Source organism: Hemicordylus capensis, chromosome 1 (assembly GCF_027244095.1).
Source record: "Hemicordylus capensis ecotype Gifberg chromosome 1, rHemCap1.1.pri, whole genome shotgun sequence".
In the NCBI taxonomy this organism is placed as follows: Eukaryota; Metazoa; Chordata; class Lepidosauria; order Squamata; family Cordylidae; genus Hemicordylus; species Hemicordylus capensis.
This window is the reverse complement of record NC_069657.1, coordinates 198,719,357-198,745,646: the sequence shown is the minus strand read 5'-3', so window position 1 is coordinate 198,745,646 and position 26,290 is coordinate 198,719,357. Positions and strand designations below refer to the sequence as shown.

The following is a 26,290-nucleotide window of genomic DNA, read 5'->3' as shown; positions in this document are numbered from 1 at the left end:
ATCCAAAAATCCTGTCCACTAAGATGAAAAGTTTGCAGCAGAGTTTGAAGCTCAGAAAGCCAGACTGGACAGATCTGCAACTGATTGTAACATAATTTAGATAAAAACCTATTTGTGGAATCTCCTTAACATTCTCAGGCAGTTCAGCATAACATAGTAGATTCAATCTTTAATGCAAAGAGAGAACCTGCTTCTGCCCACATCAAGGCTGCTGGTGTACCAGGTGGCAGAACTAATAATTTCCTAAGAAAACTATTTTGTAATTTTTATAATTTTTACAATTTAGGAATGGTCCCAAGTAGTGTTCCATCTATTCCTCCCCCCCCCCATTTGTGTGCAGAATGAGTTTTGTTCTGGGTGCAGTATCAAGGCAATGTTTGTGCATGCGCATTCAGAGTGGGGCCTTCCTGATGCAACTTGAGCAGGATCTAAAATTAACTGAGCAGACATTTTTAAATAAGTGTTCCCTTAAAGGGAACACTGGTCCCAACCCCATATTACTACGCCATATGACATTTGAGCTACTGCCTCCCGTGCCAGGTTTTTAAGTCTTGTTTTATTGGATACAAATAAGAGTAGATATATAACTTTGCTCTGCAAGCAACAGTAGTGCTCATTTCTCCTGTTTTGGCATTTGAGCTGTTAAAATTATTGACAACTGCAGTATCTTTTGCAGTTCTTCTGAGTAATTGTTGTCTGATTTTGGCCTATCTGCCATCCCTGCTGTAGTGAATAGTCAGTATACAGCCCTGCTGCAGTGCTGCAAGTGTGAATGGTGCAATTATTTTGTTTTTCTTCTTCACCCCAATCTGTCTGAAATTTCTGATAGACTGACTGGTCTGGTCTGTATGGGCTATTTAGTAAAGGTAGGCTTTTAAAGTATTGTTGAAAAACTGACCAGGATGGTAGGAATATACTGGAATAGTTTCAGCCCAGGGCTCCATATTGAGCTGAACAAGATTTATAGCAGTTTCTGTAGTGAATGATACACTGTAGCACTGTTGGATGGCAAATAAATAATAATGCAAGAGCCCTGGGATGTTGATTTAGCCATCCATTCATGGATGCTGACTGTGCAGATATAATCTGAAATCTTCTCTAAATACTTGCATAATAGTTATATGTATGGTCAGTGAGTGACTGGGTATGTTCATGAACTTTATTGTGAAATATTTCTTGGAATAGGAAGACAGGAGGCATGTAAATGCATTCAGACAATAATCTATATCAGCGTGCAGATAATATTCAAATCAGTTTTGAACATGTTAGAATGCTTTAGATGGATAAGCACTAAAAATTTTGCCAGCTATAAATTGTTTCCTATTATTGCATTTCTTAATCATTTTTATTAAAGTTATGTAAAGTATCAGTGTCATGTTGCTATTTTATCTCATTAACTCTTGCATATCAATTGTATTATATGACCATAGAAGGCAGGAGACACTACCTTGAGACCATGAGTGAAAATTTGTTCTATCTGTTCATAGACATTTGACATCTGTTGTTTGCTGGATTAAGTGCTTTTTGTTCTGAATGCTTGTCTTTCTCTACCCACTGCTTAGGTGTTCTCATATAACTGAGTGCTGGAGGTTGCCTTTTCTGAATTGAAAGCCATAACAAATTCAGATTCCAGCAATGGACGCCACAAAGGGCAACAGATGTTACTTACACACACACGCACGGGGTCTCATTAACTTGGCAAAGAGGCACCTTTTAACGTGTTGATTCTCTATTTATCGGGGGAGAGTAAACTGGCCCTATCCACTCTCAGCACAGTTTCTCCAGTGACTGTTGCTGGTGTCTATCTTATGTTTCTTTGTAGAATGTGAGCCCTTGGGGGACAGGAGTCCATCTTATTTGTTTGTTAATTCTCTGTGTAAACCACCCTGAGCCATTTTTGGAAGGGCAATATAGAAATCAAATAAATAATAATAATTATTATAGGTAAGAAGCAGCAGCTCCCAGTTAGGTGTGTAAAAAATAACTTTCTGTTCTAATGTACTTGCCATTTATATTGGAAGCAGATAACAGAGACAGTGAGGTCATAGATGACAAATTGTGAAGAAGTTGAAAGAAGCCTTCAGTGAAAGGATATCAACATCTGAATCAGTTCTTGAGGTTGTACATCAGAGGAACTTTGTCCAAAATAGATGGCAAAAGGTGATGTTCTAGGATTGACAGACTTAAAAGGCCTCTTTCATACACAGGCCCAGTGGCTTGGGGCACGTTTCACTGGCATGTGATTTCATACAGTGTGTGTGTGTGTGTGTGTGTGTGTGTGTGTGTGTGTGTACACACATAGTGCAATCCCATGGACAGGGTTGATTGTGTGGCTCTTGCCAGCTGAATAGCATCATCACTCCTGCTCAGAAGGAGAAGAGGTACAAGTATAGGGCCTTAATTGCATTTTTCACAAGAGTTTTTACTCATATGCGACCTTGTAGAAATATAAATTGCGGATTACATATTTTATCACTAAATTAGCTTATTTACAAAAAGATTGAAAAATGGATAATATAAGATCAATCTGTACTGAAAGGATTGAATGATTACAATCATGCCAACCAAATTTCTGCTCCAGACAATAGATGGAAAGCTTGATTAAATCTACTGTTTTTAATGCCTCTTTTGCTTGAAATAATATACAAAGAAGTTTACAATTTTAAAAATATAGAATAAGAAGCTCTGATTGAGGAAGGATCAGCATGGCTTCTTCACAGGAAAGTATTTTAAGAATACTTTGAAGGTGTCAAAGACTAGATGGGATGATCTGGTGGCTTTATACATGGAATATTCTACACATTCTAACACATTCTAAACACACATTTTACTCTCTTAAAATTTTGACCTTTTAAATTTAGAGAGCTTGTTGTCCTGTTTATTGGGACTGGTCTTAGTCTGTCTCATCCACGGAAGTAGATCATGCGTTCAGAGGCATGAGTGGCTACTACTTATGAGCTGGACCTATGCCTCTAGTAATAGCTGATTCAGTCAAAGTTTCCCTCACCTATTCAGAGGGTGCAAAATCCTGAAAAGTCTTAATTGACAGTTGATTGGTCCCTTTCTCAACAATCTAATTTGAATGTCAATTATCTAGTCAGCTATCTTTTTCTAGTCTTCCCTTTCTAAGCAAGGTTTGTTTAGCAAGAAGTTGCCCTTTATTTCTACATGTACCTGGTTTCAGTCTGTCCATGGTACTGATACTGCATTTGTGGTTCTAGTTAGTGAAACTTTAGAGAAGCAGTTGCACCCTATTGATGGATCTTTCTGCAGCCTTAGATATTATTGGCCACAAGTGGCCAAATTTTGTAACTTACATTGTTATAGTGGACTGAAGTGTTGATTGGTTTTCTGCTCAGGGGCACCTTTTGTAGAAAAGTGATGGAAAATTATAATGTGACTGAACTGACTTTGGCATTTTGGGGACCATTCTAGAGTGTGTCTTGGAGGAAGGTCACAGAATGGTGATGGATAACACCTTGTTCCCCTGCTTTTTCAATTCTGTGTGAAGTTACTAGGCAAGATTTTGTAAGAATTGGAATGCCAGAGTCTCCTAGGACTGGTTTATTTAAAAAATCTGACTTGGGTTGTGCAGTGTCAGTGCTTAACCAATATCTGGTTGTGGTTTGGGAACTGGATGTAGGTGAGCTGACCAATGTTGAACCCTGACAAGAATAATAAAGGTAGCAAAGTTTGGCAAATCCTTTGGAACTTGATCATAAATTATATGGAACTGGGGATGAATAGTTACCTAGTCAAGTGTGCAGATTATACACTGCGCAGTGTAGCCAGAGTGACTCTCTTTGCCTTAAAGGCAGGAAGAGCTGTTCCTGGTCTTGCTGCCAACGCAGTGGGGCTGATCGATCTGCCTCCCAAATGGGGTCCCGTGGCCCCGTTTAGTAGAGAGATCAGCCAGCACTGCATTGGCAACGCAGCTGGAATGGCTTTCCCTGCTTTTAAGGCAGGGAGAGTCGCTCCAGCCCACGCTGCCCAACGTAGTGTGGGCCGATCTACCATGTCCCCTGCGTCTGATGTCAGACATGGGGGCGTGGCTAGCTGGGCCACTGTGTCTGATGTCAGATGCAGGGGCAGGGCCAAGGGGCTGTAGCGGTAGCTGCACACAGGCCACCACCAGCATCCCTATGCTGCTGGGAGTGTTCTTCTGAAGAAAAGAAGGAAGGTTTCAGAAGTTGGGATATCTTTATATAAAAGAAAAAAAATGACTGTAGATGAAACATGATAGAGATATGTAGAATTTGTGTGTAAGCAAAGATAAGAGATTATTCACATGTGTACATGTGAAAAAATGTAAGCAAGACAGAGGTGCTAATGGGGGATGTAATCTGCAAGACAGGATATAACTTCCTGTTCTGGATGAAGTTACACTCTCCCCACCCCCCCCACCCCCAGGAAGAACAGGTTTGTAGCTTGGGAGTGCTCTTGGACCTGGGTCTCACTCTGGTGCCTCAGATTGAGGCTGTGTGGCCAGGAGCACTTTGTACTAGCTTTGATTGATTCGACAACTCTGCCCATTCCTTGAGGAGAATGACCTAAACACAGTGTTAGACCAGCTGGTAACCTCCAAGTTGGATTACTGCAGTGTACTCTACATAGTGCTGCCTTTTTATGTAGTTCGGAAACTTCAGTTAGTTCAAAATGCGGCAGCCAGATTGGTCTCTGGGGTACCCCAGAGAGACCACATTATGCCTGTTCTTAAACAGTTGCACTGGCTGCTTCTATGTTTCCAGACACAGTACAAAGTGCTGGTTATTACCTTTAAAGCCCTGAATGCCTTAGGTCCGTGTTACCTGAGAAAGCACCTTTCTCTGCAAGATCCCCACTGCTCATTAAGACGATCAGGAAGGGTCTGTCTTCAGGTGCCACCAGTTCATCTGGTAGTGACCTGGGATTGGGCCTACTCAGTTGTTGCCCCTAAGTTGTGGAACGTGCTCCCCATGGATATAAGAAAGAGGATAATCTTCCTTGTAGGCCTTTCAGGGGAGCCTCAAAGACCCATCTTTTTAGCCTGGCTTTTTAATGATATCTAGTTCTAATTTTAATGGATTTTAATCTGGTTTAAATGTGTTTTTTATTTTAATTGTTTTATTATGTGTGTTTGAATTTGGTGTAAACCACCCTGAGCCACTTTAAGAAGGGTAGTATATAAATTGAATAAATAAATAAATAAATGCAGTGGATTTGTTTTTTTAGTGGCCTTCAAGTCCCTAGTGGAGTCAATACACAATTAAAAATCTTGTCTGTTATAAACTTTTGTTTGAGCTCTTTAAACTGAATGATTAGCAGAAATAATGACCCTGTCAGACTTAATCACATTAAAATGTGGTTAACATCATTTAATTTTTTCCACTTAATATGCGAAAATTTCCAGTAGATTTGCAGTGAAGGCCATTGAAATTCCATTAGAACAAGAATAAAAATTTCAGGCGTCATTTATTCAGAGAAGGAATAAAGGTCTTGATTGAAAACTGCTGAATCTTTCTATTAGAGAAACTATGAATCACTATGTTGAATTGTACCATCAGTTTCCATAATTCTGAGTCTTGAGTTCAGACGGTTTGAAAGCATTTATAGTGTGTGTTTATTAAGTGACAACAAAAATTTGACAAATTCTATAAATGCTAGAAACAAAAGATAACTGTAGTATTTTGAAATATTGTACAAATAAAATTGTGTTATCCTGTATAAGTAGCTTACTTTATTTTATGAGTCCTAATGTATGAAAATTCTAAATATTTATATGGATTAATATAATATTAAACCCAGGCAAGCTGTATTAATGCAACTGTATTGTAATAAATATTAGTACATTCTGATATTTGAGCACCATCTTTCCATCTTCATATTTGCAACAAAGCTTTGTTTGCAGCTATAGTAAGTGCTTGTTTCCCAAAAGCTCTTGAAGGAAAATGTGTCAACTGTATATTTTAAACTTTGTGTCTAGTTTGTGTTGAATTCTGTCTTTTAGATTTTGTAGTTTTCCTTCCTATAATATGCACATAAGACAAACATTAGATATAAGGGGAAACTAAAAATGTGGATGCATATGGCAATTCATGCTTATGCAGATACCGCTAACATGACATTATGTTGAGTTTAGATTTTTATTTTTATTTTTTTAAAAAACCTGTATATATCTCCATAAGCTGGAATTTCTGCCTAGAGCCATTTTAGTCTCTCTTGGTAATTAAGTAATTATATAGCAGGTTGTTGTGTTTTAATTTGTATATTGTTGCTTAGCCATTTCAGCCTATTATGTAATTACACGGCCTGCTTTTTACAATAAGTATATCATTGTGCTCAAGATTTGAAGCACGCACATTTTGACTGCATGTTAACAAAGAGCAAAGTTATAACCTACAAAAGGTAAAGGCAGTAGAAACATGCCGTCTTGGTATTTCCCCTCAGTACTTCAGTCCTGTTCAAAAAGACATAAAATGTGTGACCTTAACTTAAGTAGCTTAAAGAATATCTAATGTGATGCTCAGGTACATAAATCTTTGATTGTTTGTGTGTGTACGTACATACGTTCGCGCGAGAGGGAGCACATTGGGAATTAGGTAATAGCCCCAAGGTTATTACCACCGTGTATTACTATGTTGGGATAAGAAAAATGGATAGATAATTTTATATTTGTGTCCACTGAAACATTTATATTAAATTTCTTTATTGAAAAACCATGATCAAGTCTCTAAGGAAGTATCAGAATGTGACCCAAAGAAATCAGCAGATTTGGGTGCTTGTCTTGTTTCAGTCTAAACAAGACCGGTAGTGGCTTAGGCTTGAAACAAAATTGCTGTTGGCAGCTTAGTTCTTAAGACATCTGGGCACAGAATATGGGATCGTACCTTTCATAATTATATCACAGCTCTCTTCATACTAGCATGGGATGATACTAGCATCTCTAGGGTGTATTGACTTGTGGAGGAATGGATGTCCCAGATGCAACACGAATCTTTATTTTTAATGAAAAAATGCTTGTACTAAGGAATATTCTCATAGTTCAGGGCACAGCTCGTGCCCCTACAATGCTAGAATCATTTATTACTGCCCATTTGAGGTGCTGTGTTGAGACTGAGCCACAGTCCATTCTCTAGGAGCCAGTACTGAAATAATGTGGTGGTATAATGCCGTCATAAATCCTGTCCATCACTATATAGATGACTTCCCACATGAGCTTTCCTGGCTCCATATGAACATCCTGTTACCGTAATTGTATCCACCGTAGTGGGGTTGGAAAGAGACGCTGTCCAGTCTTTGCAAGGATTGTCTTTTCATATGGAGGCCCTAACTCACAACCATTATCTGAATGGTTGAAGAAGGGACTTAGACTGCTCCTCCACCATGTTGCTTGATTCTGATCAATATATACACCAAAACTCTCGTGCCTCCTCGGAAACATTCCAGAACCATCAGTATAAGTGTGCAAAGGGGGAAGGGGAATATGGTAGTAAGAATGGTTAACTCTAATAACCCACTATATTTCAAACTATATCAGTGGACACATGCATTTCGTACCTTAAATCCTGGAAATTAGGTTCACTGAAGTTTATGTTGCAGGCCATGTGCAGCTTCTTAAGAATAGGAGTGCAAAGATGTTCTAGGAAGTTCATTACTCTGCATCTTACTACATCATTTCTGGAAAACACTACTAATCAGGTATAATCATGTTTATACTTGGCCTTAATGAAGCACATGAAACTCTGTAGCCCCTCCTGCCAAATTATACATTAAAAAAAACAACCACCAGATACAAGGAGCAGCAAAGACAGTGTCAGTCACAGACCCAAGAAATAAGTTGGTGCTCCCAAATGGACATGATTCTGTGAGCTGGTGTGTCAATCAAAATAGCCCAAACCATAATACCTGGTTATTGTTCAGCAGAATTGTTGTAATTTCAGAGGACAAAATTATCATCCCTTCTTTACTATTTCCAGTGTGTGACAGAAGTCTTATTCATTAGAGAAGGTATCCCTTTTACGGCTATATAGTCGTGCTGCCTGAGTATCCTGTTTCTGCTGCTTCTGTATTCATGTAGTTATTGCCTAAAACAAACCCATGCTATGAATTAGGTTGTTCAGGTGCTATCTCTGGTTTTTATTCTTGGGACGTTTATGGCTGTAGGGAAACATTAGTATTAACAAAATAGGATGAATAGCAGAGCACTGATAGACAGGAACTTCTCCTTGTTGGATACATAGTGTAATACACGATGTCTGAGCCATTTCTGGTTGGGAGGGGGAGTTGTGTGGATGATGGAATGTTGGGGTAAGTGGGAAGGTGGGAAGCTGTTAAGAGAGAAATCAATTAGATTTGTGTCAGTTCAGATGGGGTTTGGGAGTAGTAAGGGAGCAGAGTGGATAGGATTGTCTATTAGGAATAGGTAGAATACTAGGTTATAGGTATATTGAGAACCAAGTCTATAAGGAAGGCAAATTCACATACTCGGGCACTTCTAATTTACACATGTGTTAATCTCATTTTGCACATAAACCTGAGTTTTGTTAAAACAGTGATCTGCTTAGAACTTCACATAGATAGATTTGAACTCCTGGCCTGAAGAGAAGCCTTAAGTTATTTAAAAATAGTGGGTCCATGACAATAGTACTGGTTCCTTTGTCCTCTTTTCACTAGAGTGATCTTTATATACTTTGTGATCTTTATATGAGGTTGCAAGTAAGTGAAAAAAGTGTTTGCTGATTTAGAATGAGGGCAGAAAGCATTGCACTCATTTTGAGTGGGCTTTGTAATGTTGTCTTGTTGCCAAATCTTAGCTATGTTATTCCAGGTTAACTGGTGGTATGTAGCCAGAAAAAGCAGCTCTGGTTTATTAAAAAACCTTTGTGCGGAAGGAGCTGTCAGTTGAACAGCAAACAGCCTTCAAACAGGGACAAAAATTCACTGTTTTCCATCTCCAAAAGTACTGCAGTCATACTGAAGATGGTCACATTCAGTTCAATTCTCCTATTTACTGCAGTTGGCATTTCTGTTTGTTGCCCTATTGGTTCCTGTTCTACTTCAGGAGTGTTGAAGCTTTCCTTGGAGCGAACAGCCATTTCTCTATACTGTTTTAAAAATACTAGTGTGAATCTATGCCACTCATCTTCTGTACCCTCTTGGAAACTGAATTTAACTAACTGGGTTAATTTACAGACCTTTGCCTTGACTGTATGTGGTATGGTCCATAAGTACTTGGAAAACATCCACAAGCTTTGGAGTCTAAGCAGCTGACAATCTGTCCCCAAAATAAAATTCCAGGTCTTGTAAAACTATTTTTTTTCTATGATTACCTGATTCAAACTGTTACCTTTCAAAAAGAAACAGGAAGAGGAAATTGTCAGGTTTGCTGATATTGCTGATTATACTCTTGTTCAGGACTACAGAATGTCCCCACTGAAATGCTCAAGCAGTTGCAAACTATTTTTGCTGCTGCTTAATCATTTAGTTAGCTACACTAGCTAGTTGTGTTAAGATTTATGATCTGCGTTTTAAATTCTCAAAGTGGGGAACTACATTAAAAACACACTAAAATATGAAGGTAAAATAAAAGCTGAATCAGCTGCATTATCCTAACATCAGGGAGGCCAACTAAACGCCATCATCACACTTGAAGGTTAAAAGCCCACTTAAAAGGAAATGCCTTAAAATGGCTCTCAGATCTGCTGAATCTCAAGTGGTAATGAATTCCATAAACCCAGGACTCAAATGGAGAATTCTTTGTGGATTGTCCAACGGTCTAGCTACAAAAGGAGCTGACACCTGCTGCAGAGATTATTACTAGACTCCAGCAATTGAAGAGACACATGGGAATAGGCACTCCCTCCTGTATCCTGGACTTGGGGCATCCCTGCTGTAAAAAGCCTTTCAAGTTAAGAACCAGTGTCTTGAAATTAGTCCAAAAACAAATTGGTAACCAGGGGAGGCTCCTGTAGTGGAAATGGGCAGAAGTTTGGTGGCAGAATACATGCTTTGCACACAGAAGGTCCTGAGTTCAATCTATCTATGGATAGGGCTAGGAAAAGCCTCAGTTTGAAAAACTGGAGGGGCTCTGCCAGTTTCTACAGACAATATCGACTAAGATGGATACATTGTCTCATTTGCTTCATTTGTTCATATGTTCACAGTATTGATGTGTTTTGCTTCTAGTGCCTAACACCCATCATCAGTCTGGCTGTTGCATTTTGAAGTTTTCAAACTAGCTTCCTGGGATGCCTCATGTATATTTTTGTTACAGTTGTCCAGCTGAGAGGTTGCCAGGTACAATAGTAGCAAGTTATCTTTCCAGTAATGGATGCAGCTAGTGAATTGGCCAACATTTATAAAGCACAGCTGTCCACCTGAGAATCTGGAAGGAGAACTAAGACAGGAAATTCTGTCATTTCTTCATTTTTAGGATCACTTTCCATAGTAAGAACAGGCATTTCCAGACATTGGGTGCAGCACCATCTCTATCCAAAATCAGCATCCTGGCTCAGTTCTCAACAATCCCATCTACTAGTAAATAGCAGCGGTCTATTTTGCAGTGTTTTGGAATATTCTGTGGTACAGAGTTCAAGCTAGACTTCTTAGGTTTCACTGCTGCCCTTAAGGATCTGATACTACATCCTGGGCCACACCCAACATTCTCAAGTGGGAGTACATTGTAGGGGAAAACTAGTGATGTAGGACAAGCCTGTCTGTCCTTATGAAACTTCTCATTGAGGAATCCCAAGGTTCCTCAGAGCAGAGTTCAAAAACAAGTGCTCAAGGCACTACATATTCCCAACTGTTTCATCAGACAGAAGGAGGTTCCCCAGCAATGTGTTCTAAACATCACATTCTGCTCTCAGGAGTAATGCAGTTGATCTCATTTACAGTGCAAAACTATCTTTGATTTGGGAAGTTTCAGTTTTGTTCCAGATTGTCCAGTACAACATTGACACATTTGTCCTGAACTGTGTGTATACATAAAAATGGCTTTAGATTCTTATAATGAAAGCTGGTTTCCATTCCTTTTGCCACTGGCATGCCCTCCACCACCCCCATCCGAATTACATTTATATCTTAGTCATTGCTAAAATAAAGTATCGTCGTATTACATTACACAGTAATGTAATGTAATACCCTCCTATTTGCCAAATGAGATTCAAGTGCACAAAGGCAATTAACCTTCTTTGAACCTTATCCTCCATAACCTGGAGAATGTATACCATAGATCCAGGAATTAGTATTGACTACTGATTCATTCCAAGTTAGTCTAGTTATATTGCTGGTGGTTCTGCCAGATTCCACAGGCATTCCAACTTAAAAGGAATGCACAGGCATTCATGTGCTGAGACATTTCAACTTAACTCTGAGGATTTGATCCCTATAGAAAAGACTGGATGTCTGACAGCAGTGATGTTCATTTCTCACAAACTGACTGCTGTTCCTGAGTTTGGGTCCTGAAATCAGCTGATTGTCCTGTTGTCATACCTCAGCTTCCACTATTTTAAGCTCCAGTGAGGTGATCCAACAGCTATACCGTCACTGGATGCCACCTATACAATAGTCTTTATAGATGACTCAATATCATAGGGCCTTGTAAGATTGAACATAACATGCACAGAATCGTCATCTTCAAACTCCTACTCCTCCTCAAAGCATCTGTTTTTACATTAGAACTCTCTTAATGTTCCTAACATTGGACCAGATTGCTGGATATTTCTCTTTTGACCCAGGGCAGGAGCCTTGTGATCTGACCAATTCAGCTCATACCCATATCTGCTAATATTCAATGCCAGCTTGATTCCCTTTATTTGCAACAACTTTCCACTGGGTTTCTGGGCATACTCAAAAAAGAAAATTGAGGGGACAGGGCAATGGAAAGCACAGCCTGTCTGTGTAATATGCATACAACAGTCTCTTATCATGACTTTAAAGTTTACACTCAAATCAAAACTGAACTGTTAGTGGTAGAAATCCATCCAAACTCCATCCATTCAGTTGTTTCCTTATACAAACCTAGGAAAGTCAGGTGAAAATACCTTGCTGTTTATGACTTCACATGCTCATTTCCTCAGTTGCAAATGTTAAGCATTTGTTTTATTTTTTATATATTTATTGTTGACATATTTTTATACCGCCCAAAACTTAGGTCTCTGGGTGGTTTACAACAAAATAAAAACAGAAAGTAAAACATTAGTTAAAACAAAAATGAAAAGTTTAAAACATTACAACAATTTAAAATTTTTAAAAGAATATTTTAAAACAGCATTAAAACAATATTAATTAAAAGCCTGGGTGAGGGGGGCACTCATTTCTTCCCAGCCACAGTTCTGTTAGTGTCTCGAAACCTCGATTTGAACCTTCAGTTTCAAGCTGGTTAGTTGCTGAAACTATAGGTCTGTTGGGCCCCATTGTGTCATTCGAGTTCAACGCCTGCTGCAACCTGGGGTTCGTGATGAAGCTCTTCACACATCCATAGAGAGGGAGGCTCAGAGCAGCTCTGAAATACATCAGCTCTATGCAGCCCATGTCTCTCACTGGCTGTTTCTCATAGTGAATGCTCCGCCTTCTTCTGCCTAGCAACTAGTCACCTCACCCTGCTTTTGCTTCCTGGCAACAGGCACGCTGTGTTCCTAGATTTCCCTCACTTAAAGCACAGAACCAGAATTTGGGGTGGGAGGTGGTCTTATCAACAATGCCTCGTTTTGCTTCCTTGGCACCTTATTAAAAAACAATCTTGTAATTAACACACTTGTTTACATATTTGGTATGTATTAAATTAAATCTCTTGCAAAGCAGCACTCCCCCTCTTTCCTATGGGGTACCTAAAAGCTAAGAAATGCCCCCACCAAAAAATAATCTAAAAACACCATTCTAGACACACAACACAAAAGGTCAAAGGCACCCCAATCGGAACAATCGAGGCTGTCACATGTTTGCACTAAGGGGTGGTTGGACAGGCTCCAGACATGGTTTCCAGCTTCATACAGGAGGGGATAGTTTCATCCTTGGAGCAGAGCCGCGAAATGGTTGGAAGAAAGGGGTTAATTTTATTTGCCCTGCCAAAGATGACTGCCAGTTGACGCGAAGATATGGGTGAATCTGAGCGCAATGTGCATGCCTCCCTCACATCGTAGCCAATGGTTTCTGGTTGAGTGACACCCTGATCTCCTGCCAGCAGTCTGGCAATGCAAGCAGCACTGTGAATACTGGGATTGAGCCTGGGAGGACTGGGCAGAGAGAGGGACTACTCTAGTGGTGGAGGTAACAAAACTGCAGTGACTGGATTGTCTGTGGCATGATTTTCAGCTTCACTGGCTAACCTCGGGTACACATACCTGCAGTTTGGCATTATGTATGAATTGGGCCTAGTTGTTGTTGCTGTGATACTCTGCATACTGTGATGCCTGTGAAGGAGCAAAGGGGCATGGATTAGTGCTTCCAATCCTTGCTGCTTATTCTTCCATGTATGTTTTCATAAGGTGCTGCAAGACAATCCTGTTTCTAGCCTCTTGACATATTTCTGACAATCAAACTGGCTTCTGCTTCTTTGCACACCAGTCCTGGACCAGTTTTGACTCAGTGCTGCTTTTGTCTATTGGAAAAGCTTTGGGAAGGACTCCTATGTATATTACGCAAGTGGGATGTTTCATTATTTTTCAAAAAGTCTGTTCAGGAAATAAGTATTGGTTTATAGGCTTGTCTATCTTTTCCATTTTCCAAGGTCACAGTCTGCATTTTGGTGCTGAAAGGAGTCATGTTGGTTCCCTTGCCTTATTAAAACAAGAGCCCTTGGTGGCGCAGTGGTAAAACTGCCGCCCTGTAACCAGAAGGTTACAAGTTCGATCCTGACCAGGGGCTCAAGGTTGACTCAGCCTTCCATCCTTCCGAGGTCGGTAAAATGAGTACCCAGAATGTTGGGGGCAATATGCTAAATCATTGTAAACCGCTTAGAGAGCTCCGGCTATAGAGTGGTATATAAATGTAAGTGCTATTGCTACTGCTATTGCTATTAAATGAGTGAAAATTAATAAAGCAACCCCTGAGCACTTCATACTACTTTAGGGAAGAAGCATTTGGGATTAATGCAGAATAATCCTAGGGATGTTTTTGAATTCTATCCTCAGCCAGATTCCGGTTGGGGCAGACATGAGATAGATGTGTTACAGGTCTAGTCCAGATATAGTCGAGAAGGCCTAGTACAGCCTGAAGATGTCTCCAGGTTGTGCTAAGCCTCACTTCACATGCTCCAGGGCCTCTGGTTTATCAAATTGATGGCATTATTTGAACCACTGACATATTGGATTCCTCAGTGGTTACACATAAGCTGTTTTGAATTTCATAGTCCACTTCACAGTTTTGGGAGGAGGAGGACCAGAATTTGTTTGTTCTGGCATTTCAAAACCTTTTTAAAACCAGAATCATGGTTTTCTATCTGCATCTTACCTATCTGGTATTTGTAATCATGGAACACTAAAGAACATGAAAGAGGGAGCAGGCACAGGCATTTATGTGCTGAGCCATGAAATCCAAAAGTGCATGGCCTTTCATTGCATAGCCCTGCTCTTCAAACCAGCCATGCAGGGAAGTACCAGAAATCCGAAGCACTGCATGGAAAACTTGAAGCAAAAAAAGTCAAGGGTGTCATTCCTTAGATGTGAGGTGAGGCCTCAAAGTCTATCTCATCTTTTTCAGGGCCCTTTTTGTATCCCACTGCTGCATTTATCTGGAAAAGAATATATCTGTCCACAGAAGTGAGTTGGTTGTGATCTTGCTTTGCCAAAGCCTACGTCTCATCTTTAGAAGTTACAGAGAAACTCACAGTCTAAGAGAGCAACCACTTCAAGGACACTGAAGAGTGGAGCCCCAAAAGATGACATCTATAAAGCTACAGGGTCGGTGTTAGCAATTTCAGACAATTTGGTTGAAATATTTTTTGGTAGATGCATAGAGCCAATCTTGAACAAGACTTCAAATGGGCAATCTTGTAATCCAGGAAGAGATATTTCACACTGTGAGGGATACTTGGCCAAATAATCTTTTTTCATTTCCTCCACCTCCACCCTGCCCTTTGGCCCATTGCTATAGTCTCACCTCTCTTTTTAAAACAGATTTTTAGTTGTGATTATTCAGTTCACTTACAAATGGCAGTACCAAAAACACCTCTGGAGTCCTTTCAGCCATCCTTTTTGCCACTTTACCAGCAAGACTCTAACATAACCAGTTTCGGAATAGACATGATGGAATGACTACTCAGTTGACTTGTATAATGTCCACAGCTTGTTCACACTTACTATAGTGATTGACTGATGTTCTATCAGCATAGCTAAGATGGTTAAAGAGCCAACTAATTGTAGAGCCTGAATAGTTAAGAAGGAGAACATAAATGCAGAGAACTGGAAAATGACCTGTTGGCTGTGTTTACACAATCACAATAATATTGGTTAAAAAGTTAATCAGAATTAGTGAACCCAGTTGAGCTGTGTGTGTGAAGCCAGAATTTCAGAGCAATCCTGGTCGAACTGCTCCAGTCAGCTACCATTTAACTAATCCTGGTTATCTATGAATATGACAATTTTTAATATACTGCTTTTCAGCAAAAGCTCCAAAAGTGCATTTAAAGATAAAGTTGTGCTGTTGAGTCAGTGTTGACTCCTGGCAACCACAGAGCCCTGTGGTTGTCTTTGGCAGAATACAGGAGTGGTTTACCATTGCCGTCTCCCATGCAATATGAGATGATGCCTTTCAGCATCTTCCTATATTGCTGCTGCCCCACATGGGTGTTTCCGATAGTCTGGGAAACATACCAGTGAGGATTCGAACCAGGAACCTTTTGCTCCCTAGGCAAGTTACTTCCCCACTGTGCCATTAGGTGGCTCTTACATAGATATAAATAAATAAAATGGTTATCCTGGTTAAAGGCGGGTTAACTGGAGCAGTTAGACCAAGATTGCCGTGAAATTCTGGGTTCACACAATTGGTTCTGTTGGACTCACAAATTGTGCTTTACATTTTATCCAAGCTCCATGTGATTGTGTGAATGCAGCCCTAATATTATGCTAATACTCCACCTTAGTATGTACTATATATCAATAGCTGTAATTGTACAATTGCTGGGAGATTCTACTCCCAACAGATGGGGAGTAGTCTAATGTTAAAAGTCTAATGTGAGAAGTCTTGGAAAAGGGCAACAAGAATGAGGTAGAATTGCTGCCAAAAGACCAGGGTTGAAATTACTGCAAACTTGAAGTTCAGGAGCAGGAAGAAATAAGAAAGCTTTGGAGAAGTAGCCACACCCACGTGGTGTAATGAGAGTTCTGTTGACCTAAACCCGGAAATGTTGCAGCTGCTTTGCATCAGGAAGCAAGATTACCATCTTAAATTTTTGTTTTGGTAGTTTGTCCATATCAGTGTTATGGAAATTTCTCAGTGCATTTTTTCCTACTATTTTTTATGACATTGGAAGTCACAAAAGTGAGACATGCAAGCAGAGAACCTGTCTTTACAGGATGATGCAGTACCCCATTTGTGTACTGAGCCAGTGGCAGGTCTGATGTCAGTCACTTCAGAGACCTTTAGACCTCCATGCTCATTTATTGCTAAAATGTACCAGCTCTGCTTCTGCATTATGAAGATCATCTGTCAACACTCTGAGATATTCTCCTTTGTTATTAAGCTTGTGATGCTCTACACACTGTCAGGTTTTTTGCCAATTATAGTTAAGGTACAATAGTGTATTCACTGGATCAAAGTCTCTCACTGGCAGTGGAGAAATGATTTGTAAGTCTTTATTCAGCTGAATTGTACAATAGAATACCTGAGGAATGCAAATAATCTCTCTAAGGACTCAACAGAAAAGCCCTTAAAATGAGTATAACACTATTATTATTCGGAATTGGTGTTTTAGCCAAAGTAATTATTTCTTATCTTGTTCCACAGCATTCTTTAGTTTTAGTTATGGTGACCATCTTTTCAAAACAAAAACCTGTATTGGATTTTAGAAATTATATTTTAAAACAGATTTTGTATTTATTTGATAGTGTGGTCTGGGCTTTCTTATACTTGGTACATTATCTTGCTCAGTCTAAAGGCAGCACAATTAAGTCTTTGCCTTTTGATAAAAATAAATACATGTACACCAGTTTATGGCTAATGAACATTCTTCGGGAATTTTTCAGTAGAATGTTCAGTAGGCAGTCTGGAACTTGGTGTGTGATCCTGTTGCCACATGCGCATAGAAAAACATACAAAGCAGCCCTATAGAAGCTAGTATAGTCTTCTTTGTTCACTATTTTGTTCCCATATTAGTGGGGTTCTGAATCATCTACATTTTCCTTGGCAGCATTCAGCAGTGGGCCATAGGGCTCCAGTGTGCATGCTACTGATGGAACAAGGAGTAGAGTTATATGCAGGACTCTGAAGAATAATGTTCCTTCTATTCTGAGGAAAAATAGAGTGCTAGATGTTCCCAGAAGAGAGAGAGAAAGCCTTGCCTTGGAGTGTGCTGCTTCACCACAGTGCTGCATGCCCCAGCAACATGAAGGGGATTCACTGGAAGAGGATAACACTATATATTTTTCGGGGGTAGCTCCTAAGTCTGTGGAGCCTACAGGATTGTACCTTTTGGCTTTTTATGTATCCACACAATTTTATAAACTACCGCTCAAAAACGTATACCTATGAGAATCTTAACAAGAAGCTTAGTTTATAATAATACCAGTATCCCAGTGATGTTGTTTAGTGCCAGCCTTTGTTCTTATGGAATTATCTGGGAGGTACGAAAGGAATACAGTATAAATAGCATTGAAATCCATGGATTGGGCATTTACATAAGTAATGGAAGAGCAGCATTATATAACGCACGTGTGAAAACTGTTGAAGGAACTTTTGTATTCTTTGTCCAATCTAAACCCTACTCAGCAGGCCATACACTTAATCTCATAATAGCTCTGATCCCCTGCTATTTTCTTTGACAAATGAGAGTTGATGAACTTGTGGTTTCGTTTATTTTGACATTCACATTGATTATTTAAAGGATTGCATGCCAGAGTTTCAAATCATTTTACCAAAATAGCTAAAAAACCATAGCCTAAAACTGGGAAATTTTTAAAAAGTCAAAAAATCCAAATTCAACACATTTTAAAAGCCTGTATATGGTTTGTTGCTCTAGGCTTTGAAGCATCTGTAGCACTCATAAGGGTTAGAGCCCACTCAAACCTATCCTGCTTTAGTGCAACTATTAAAGCTGAATTGACTTTGCCGAGCATGTTACTAATATCTTTTGTTTGTGTGTGATTCTCTGTATTTACTACCAGGAATGTCACAAGTTTTACCAAAATGTGAAATAGAACAAAGAATAATTTCCCCCAACTTAGCAAATAAAAGCTGCAGCGTTTTTATACATAATGCAACTGTTCTGTCAACAATTCCAGTAAATTTGGAGAAACATAGTTGTTTGAATATTGACATGTTTCCAGCAGAAGCTTACACCGTGATGCAACAAGCAATAACAGACCACTGCTGCCGAGCACTAACCAAGGGAAAGGCATGGGACCCGACACATTTATTGGTAGGCCTTGTGAAGACAGGTTAGCACATGCGGCTGCTGACTAGCCAGCAGCATCAGTACAAGCCACTGATGTCATTCACCTGTTTCTGTGCGGAATGCTGCTGGCCAGTCAGCATCTGCATTGTGTTGACCCAACTGCTTTGGCCCCATCATGCCTGCCATTAATGGCATCAGGGGCGCAACTCCCTTAGTTGCTCCTCAGTACCAAAAGAGCAGCTGCCTGCTCTGGCCATTGTAGTGTCCTCGTAGGATTTGCCTGTTGTCCAGGGAATCAGAGGTGGCCAGCAGTCTGGTATGCCCATTACTGTGCTTGCAGAGCTCCCATCTCCTCCATAACCTGATATAGGCACACAGGATAGTGCTTATTATTTGATAGGCATGTAATATCCCCTGCTAACTGGGCAAAGAGGCACCTTTTACCGTGGTGATTCTCTTTATTTAGCAGGGGGAGAGTAACTGGCCCTATCCACCCCCAGCACAGGACCTCCAGTGATGGTTGCTGGTGTCTGTCTTGTGTGGGTTTTTTTTAGAATGTGAGCCCTTTGCGGACAGGGAGCCATCTTATTTATTTATTATTTCTCTGTGTAAACCGCCCTGAGCCATTTTTGGAAGGGCAGTATAGAAATTGAATTAATAATAATGATGATGATGATGATGATTGATGTAGGTGGGAAAGTAGATATGTCTGGACTGACAATTCATTGTTGGGAGAGGTGTGTGAAGGGCAGCAGCACCCTCACTGTATTTTCATATGGTAGAAGTGGGGTTTTCCTCCCAGTAGCAATCTTATTCAGTACGGGATTGTAGAAGTTGGAACCTGTTTCTGCTTATCACTTGCTACTGATAATCTGGGGTGTAAAACATTTGACATGCTAATATTGATCCATTCAACCATGGACCAATCAGCACTTTCACTGTAGCTGTTTTTGCCTGGATAAAAACTTTGTGATTCTTAGAAGATTGCATTTTCACAGTCATCAGAAGCTGAAATATAATTTGAAATTTTAAAAGTTAACATGCTAATCTACTGTGTGGAACTAACCTGGCCAATCTACACTAAAAAGTTACTTATATGCATTTATGTTTCTATACATGTATCAGTAACTAAACCTGATTATCTTTGTTGGATCTGGCATAGAAGGCTGTAGCAATGGATAATGTTTTTGTTTAAAATTTATTTTAAAATGTGTGTTTGATATTGTAAAATACAGTAGACATGATGCTCCTATACTCTTACCTTATGGTTTGAAATAATAGCCATAATAATGTGCCCATCAAATCTAACCTTGCTAAATAGTAGGGGTGTGTCCGAACCGGTCCGGCGGCCATTCTATAGAATGGCCGAACTGCCGGACCGGTTCTGCCCTGGTTGGTCCGGGTCCGGGTGGGGGGGTATTGCTTTAAGGGCGGGAGGGCTTGCTTACCCCTCCTGCACCTCTTTGCCCCCGCCAGTGGCCGTAATCTACTGTAAAATTGGGGCGCTGGAAACCAGCCGCCCCAGCCGCCGCCGCTTCCGCCGCGCCCCCCCCCCGCGAGCAGATTAGAGAAAAAAAGGCTACTGCCTACAAGGAAAGGCTACTGCCGCCCTGCCGCCCCCCCGCCACCCCCCCACGAGTGCTCACCAAGTTAGAAGAACTTAGAGAGGAGCTCGCGAACAGAGCTCCTCTCTTATCGAAGCCTCCGGCCCAGCTGGGGCCTTGGGCGCGTTTGCACGCACGCTAGAGCTCTTTATCCTATAGAGCTTTTGCCGGAGGCCCGGTCTACCCGCCGGGAAGAAGCCGGGTAGACCGGGCCTCCGATCGCCGGAGGCCCGGTCTACCCGCCGGGAGGAAGCCGGGTAGACCGGGCCTCCGATCGCCGGAGGCCCGGTCTACCCGGCTTCCTCCCGGCGGGTAGACCGGGCCTCCGGCAAAAGCTCTATAGGATAAAGAGCTCTAGTGCGCGTGCAAACGCGCCCAAGGCCCCAGTTGGGCCGGAGGCTTCGATAAGAGAGGAGCTCTGTTCGCGAGCTCCTCTCTAAGTTCTTTTAACTTGGTGAGCACTCGTGGGGGGGTGGGGGGTGGGGGGGCGGCAGGGCGGCAGTAGCCTTTCCTTGTAGGCAGTAGCCTTTTTTTCTCTAATCTGCTCGCGGGGGGGGGGGCGGCGGAAGCGGCGGCGGCTGGGGTGGCTGGTTTCCAGCGCCCCAATTTTACAGTAGATTACGGCCACTGGCGGGGGCAAAAAGGCGCGGGAGGGGTAAACAAGCCCTCCCCGCCCTAAAAGATAGGCTCCCCTTTGGTGCTGGTCCGGACTGCTCTGGACCATGCACATCACTACTAAATAGTTGTTCATCACACAATTGTATATGTACTGCTGATATTCTGAAAATAAAGATTAAGAAGTGGCATGCTAGTTAGCATATTGGGGGGCAAGGGTAATTTGCTGTTGCAGTTGGAGGGATTTACTATTCTGAGATAATAGGTGGGTGGAACTAGAGGAAACACGTGATCATGGATTCATTAGCAATCATAATATATCTGGCAGAATCCAGATATTACTTCCTCTATAGACTGGAACTATTCCTATCTTCTTCACAGTTCCTAGTGATAGGTGCTATAGTCAATTTGAAATGGAAATAAAATGAAGAAAATTTTAAGATTTTGTTTTTAACCTGATCACATAGGAAATTCACTCTTCTAGATGTATAAGAAACACGAAGCTCAAAGCCCTGAAAAGTTTATTTCTAATAAGCAGCTTTAATTTGAACTCATTTTAAACACTGGCCCAATTTTAAGCATATTTAAAAATCTATTAATGTTTCATGTAGATTATAATGTGTGAGAGTAAAAGCAGATAACAGTTAAAATATTAATGGAGTACACCTGAAGCAATTGCTGCCTGTTAATGCCTTGACCTTGGAAAGCAATACACAAAAAGATGGCATCATAAAACCGTGCAATTCTTATGAATATGTATGTGCTACTTGATAATAATGAATGTGGTACAGTCATGCATGCACTACAAGATAATGTTGTGCCTTTTTTTGTCTACAGGTTGATAAAAATTAAAGAGTGGGTGGACAGGCATGACCCAGGTGCCTTGGTCATTCCTTTTAGTGGGGCCTTGGAACTCAAGTTGCAAGAAATGAGTGCTGAGGAGAAACAGAAGTATCTGGAAGAGAACATGACACAAAGGTTAATTAGCATTCATTTTCCCTACACTTTATTATCAACTATTTCCTTGCAGTAATTTAATTGCTTGCGCTGATAGAATAATAAATGACAGAGTAATTACCATTATAAAGAGGGAATCTTCTCTTTTCTTTACCATGAGACAGAGTGAAAAGATTTATTTTAAATTAAGTTTTTAACTGTCATCTGTCATCTCTGTACAGTGTTTTAATTATACCATAGGTATTAGTTATGTATATTTTTTAGAAGGAATGTTCACCAAAACTCTTTGGTCATCAATGGGGAGGAGGCTGGTGGAGAAAAATTTGCTACACTTTTTTCTGCATAACAGTAATACATTACTTTAGTATTTTAATTTCAAAGCACTGTGCTCTCAGGACTTAGGATCCTCAAAATAATGGATATAGTACTGTCCTTTGGCATTTTCCAATATATGAACAAATTAAATTGTGGTTGCATTGTAAATTAGCATCTTTCCTGTGAGAACTATTATGCATTTATTAAAAGTATCAATATGCTTAATAGTAGTAATGAGAAGGAAGATTTTAAACTGGGCAGTATTTCCCCCAAGAAATAGAATGCTTGAAGCATTTAGGGTTTTTTTTCCCCTTGTGTATAAGTTGAATGGCCTTGTTTCATTTTATTTTAGTGCTTTACCAAAGATCATTAAGGCTGGGTATGCAGCACTCCAACTAGAATACTTTTTCACTGCAGGCCCCGATGAAGTGCGTGCATGGACCATCAGGGTAAGATTCATACTTATTCATCAGCTATATCCAGTTCCACACTATTGAATTCAGATTGATATCACTGACTTTGAAGTTTGTCATGGTGGCGGTTAGCTAGTCATTACAGATGAGGTTTTTGTCCAGGATAACTTTAATTATTTGTGAGCTGCTGAACAGTGAAAGTGGAGCTGCATTGATTGAGGCAGGTAACAATTGATTCTGCCTATTACATAGTCTGAATTTCTTCATCCTGTAGAATCTGTCTACCCTCCTCCTGTGGTCAGAGATAAGACATACCAGTATTGTGCTTGCTTAATCTGTGTGACTGGGTTTGTCTGCAGTGAAATTGATGTTGCTTTTCATTTTGTATTCGCTAAGTTTGTTTGGGTTGCGGGTGGTTCTTTCCTCCTTTGCTTTGCTCGGATTACATTTTCAGCAATAAAAGCAATATAACATGACTGTACTCGTTGTGGGTATACAGATCTACTGGAAAAAATGTACAGATTTGAATATTTAGAAGTAGTTTTATTTTGATGGTTGTGTGTGTCCGTATCCAGTCCTTACATGTGCCTTAAAAACTGTATATGATGTAGACTGATTACAGTCAGAGTGACTAATTTATTCCCTGAGGACAGTAAAAGCTGAGCTGTATAATGGTTTGCTTTTTAAAATGTAAATATATTTTAATATAGAGACTAGTACTGTTTTTGGTTGCATGTAACTACAAACTCTGTATTGAGTACCATGAAAATATCAAGTCTTCAAGAATCCATCATTTTATGTGTTAACCTGCACTTGCTTCAGTTATTTTAGCTATGTAATGGATATTAGTAGTGCTGCTTTTATATCTGCTCAGAATAATTTGGTTTGGTCTGTGTTATAGAGCAGATTTTTAAGAAATTTAAATAATGCTGTAGATGTTTAGATACTTCAATAAGAATACTAAATTATTTTCAAGAATATTACAAATGTGTGTAGTTTCCCATTGCATTTGATTTTATATAGCTCAGAATACTGTCTACAAAGACACTTGTGCACTCAGTATCAGGAATGTCTTCCCTTTGCTAGAAATATGAAAGCTGGTTTATCTTAAGACTGATTGTAAGTATCTTTGATTTAATGTGCTGAGATATTTAGTCAGGTAAGCATCAGTGAGTAGCCATATTAACCCAATACATCTTTTATTGTAAAAACTATGCTTTACAGTGTCAGACTCCTTAGCACTTTAACATGGTTTATTAAGCAGCCTTTAGGTCACCATTATTTCTCAAATTTCTTTCCATGCTTGTGTGTGCATAGAATAGATGCCCTTGTAATTTAACACATGAAGCTATTATAATGCATTCTTCATAATTTAAATTTATCGGAGCTATTTGCATGTATATAGCTGGTTATGGATTGTTTTCAGTTGTTATATTGCATTTTAAATATACCATTTAATGACTTGAAAAATATCCATTTGTTTATATGTTATTTAAGCATTAGTATGCTCTGGCAATGTCCATCTTTGGGATTTATAACATAAATACTATAAATACATTATATGTTATAAGATTTTAAGATACTTGGAAATATTTATTTAAACTTAGATCATACAGCTTTCAAAGTTATTTAACATGTTTATGTCTTTCTCTTTTCTCATGAAGCTCAAATTCCTGTACAATCTACACTGTATTCCAAATCAATATTGCTGTTGATACCTACTAAAAAAACCCAAAGCTTGTTGCTTCTTTAATACCAATTTGTTTATCTTTGCTAAAGGTGTCTGTCTGTGACCCGATATTGAAAATTAGCCATTTTGGGTTCTTGACATTTTAACTGATATGAAACTAAGTTTCAGCAGATCTTGAAAGCACATTACAACAGACAAATCTCTCTTGTACAATCAATCTTCTTAAATACAATTAATTTTCTCCTGGTTTTCTCTTTGACAGAAAGGGACGAAGGCTCCTCAGTCAGCAGGAAAGATTCACACTGATTTTGAAAAGGGATTCATTATGGCTGAAGTAATGAAATTTGAAGATTTTAAAGAAGGAGGCTCAGAAGTAGCTGTCAAGGTGAGTTCCCCATCCTCTCCTTCTTCCCTAACACCATTTTCCTATTTCAAGACTTTTTCTTTTATGGGAGACATGTCCCTAGTGATAAGTCAACCTGACAATCAACTCTAATAATAGTGCACAGACATACTGTTTTCTTTATATTTTGGCAAAGAAACTAAATTAAAAGATATGACAGTTTTAAGGTGCTTCAATTCTCAGAAAAAATGTAAACAGTTAAAACTCAAGCAATAAAACTTAAGCTTCACATAGAACTGTAATATAAACCATCTAACTTTATTGTGTTAGTCTTCAATTTAAAAATACCCAAAGTGAGATAATTTTCAAATCATTGCAGAAGCAGCATATGGAGCCACTTGTTCTACAAGAAGTTTTGTAGTGATGGCACAACAAAATTACTGTTCTTCAGCAAATGTTTAGGAAAACGTGTTATGAATATATAATTAAAAATATTAACCTGTTTGTAGATTGAATAGCTGCCTTTACAACGAAATTCACCTTGCTAAAATGGAAGTTTAAGATAATTTCTGTAGTATAGTAAGCCTGTTTTTCCACTAATGTAGCATATTAGGATACGTTACTACATGATTATTTCTTGCAATAAATTATTGCAATAAATAAATATTGCAACATAAATGACAGAGAAAAAACACTGAGAAGAAAACAGATTCCAGCCTTACCTTTATGAAGATGAGGAGTTTTATCTTTTTTCCAAACACTAGAGGGCAGAGGCTGATTAGGTGCCCAAAGTTGTGCCCTGATAACAGATAAAAATCAGATTTTGCTTTTATTAAATGTGAATTGAGATAACCACTTTCCTGTATTGTAATAAGGTTTCTTTTCACAAGGGCATTCTTTTCTGCTGTTTGAAACCTAAAGATGGAGTGTTTTGGTCTTTAGTGTACTATCATTTTGGCGCTTGTGACATATTTGTTTCTTAGCACTGTGAAAAGAAAAAGAGAGATAAAATTTTACCTAGTACAATATTCAAAAGTGTTCTGCTGGAATGCCTTAAAAGTCTGTATCTCATTGTCTTCTATTTGATAGCTTACAAGGTATGCAATAATGTAATTTCAAATGTAGGTTGTTCTCAGTAGTATCCCTAAAGAAGATTGTACTGAGCAGCAGGATTTTAATAGGTCTATTTGAAGCCCAGGAAGTGTATGTGTCTGTTGGATGGGGGGGAATCCCATTATAATTGGTTTGTTGTGGCATGTGAACCATCTTGTAAAAATGAAGTTGAGTCTTTACCATAAAAGAAAGCCACAGCCATAAATAAACCTCACTTTAGAAAAAAGAAAAGTCAGGAGGCTTGTTTAGTTGTCAATTGAGAAATTATTCCCCCGAATATCCACTATAGTTAGTTATGAATGTGTTGCATGTTGCATAAAAACTAGATTGTGTCTTTAAAATGGATGTATATTAAATAACTTGCTTTGCTCAAAGAAATGTTGTAAGCTGTAAATCATAATGTTTAAGTAAGCAAACAAGCAAACATATATTTGTATTTATCACAAGGTACATTTTAAAATGCAGAGTCCTATGAAATATTATTGGCACAGATTGGTATTTATAAATAATACAGACTGCTATTTATTTCTGTTTATGCTTCTGATTTTTGGAGTTTTCAAATTCAACTGAAACAGTGGTCATGGGTGTTGCTTGCTGTGTATGTTATGAAGCTGATCAATTTTTAAGTTTATTTTGTGTGTGTCTAACATCAGTACAGCATAACTAATTTAATGCCAATGCTGTGAACTATACACTGAATAGCTCTGTGTG

General features: G+C 39.3%; 1 protein-coding gene across 7 annotated transcripts in view; it reads left to right on the top strand.

The window, feature by feature from the left end:
* Positions 1-26,290, top strand: part of OLA1 (Obg like ATPase 1) — a 159,444-nt gene that overhangs the window by 128,843 nt on the left and 4,311 nt on the right. For 6 of the 7 annotated variants that reach the window (XM_053266838.1, XM_053266840.1, XM_053266839.1 and 3 more), the window contains 3 exons: positions 21,586-21,726; positions 22,373-22,469; positions 24,386-24,508. In XM_053266838.1, the coding sequence (XP_053122813.1) occupies positions 21,586-21,726; positions 22,373-22,469; positions 24,386-24,508 (361 nt within the window). Of the gene's footprint in view, positions 1-14,679; positions 14,880-21,585; positions 21,727-22,372; positions 22,470-24,385; positions 24,509-26,290 lie in introns of those variants that run through there. The other variant, XM_053266842.1, reaches the window with a different exon arrangement.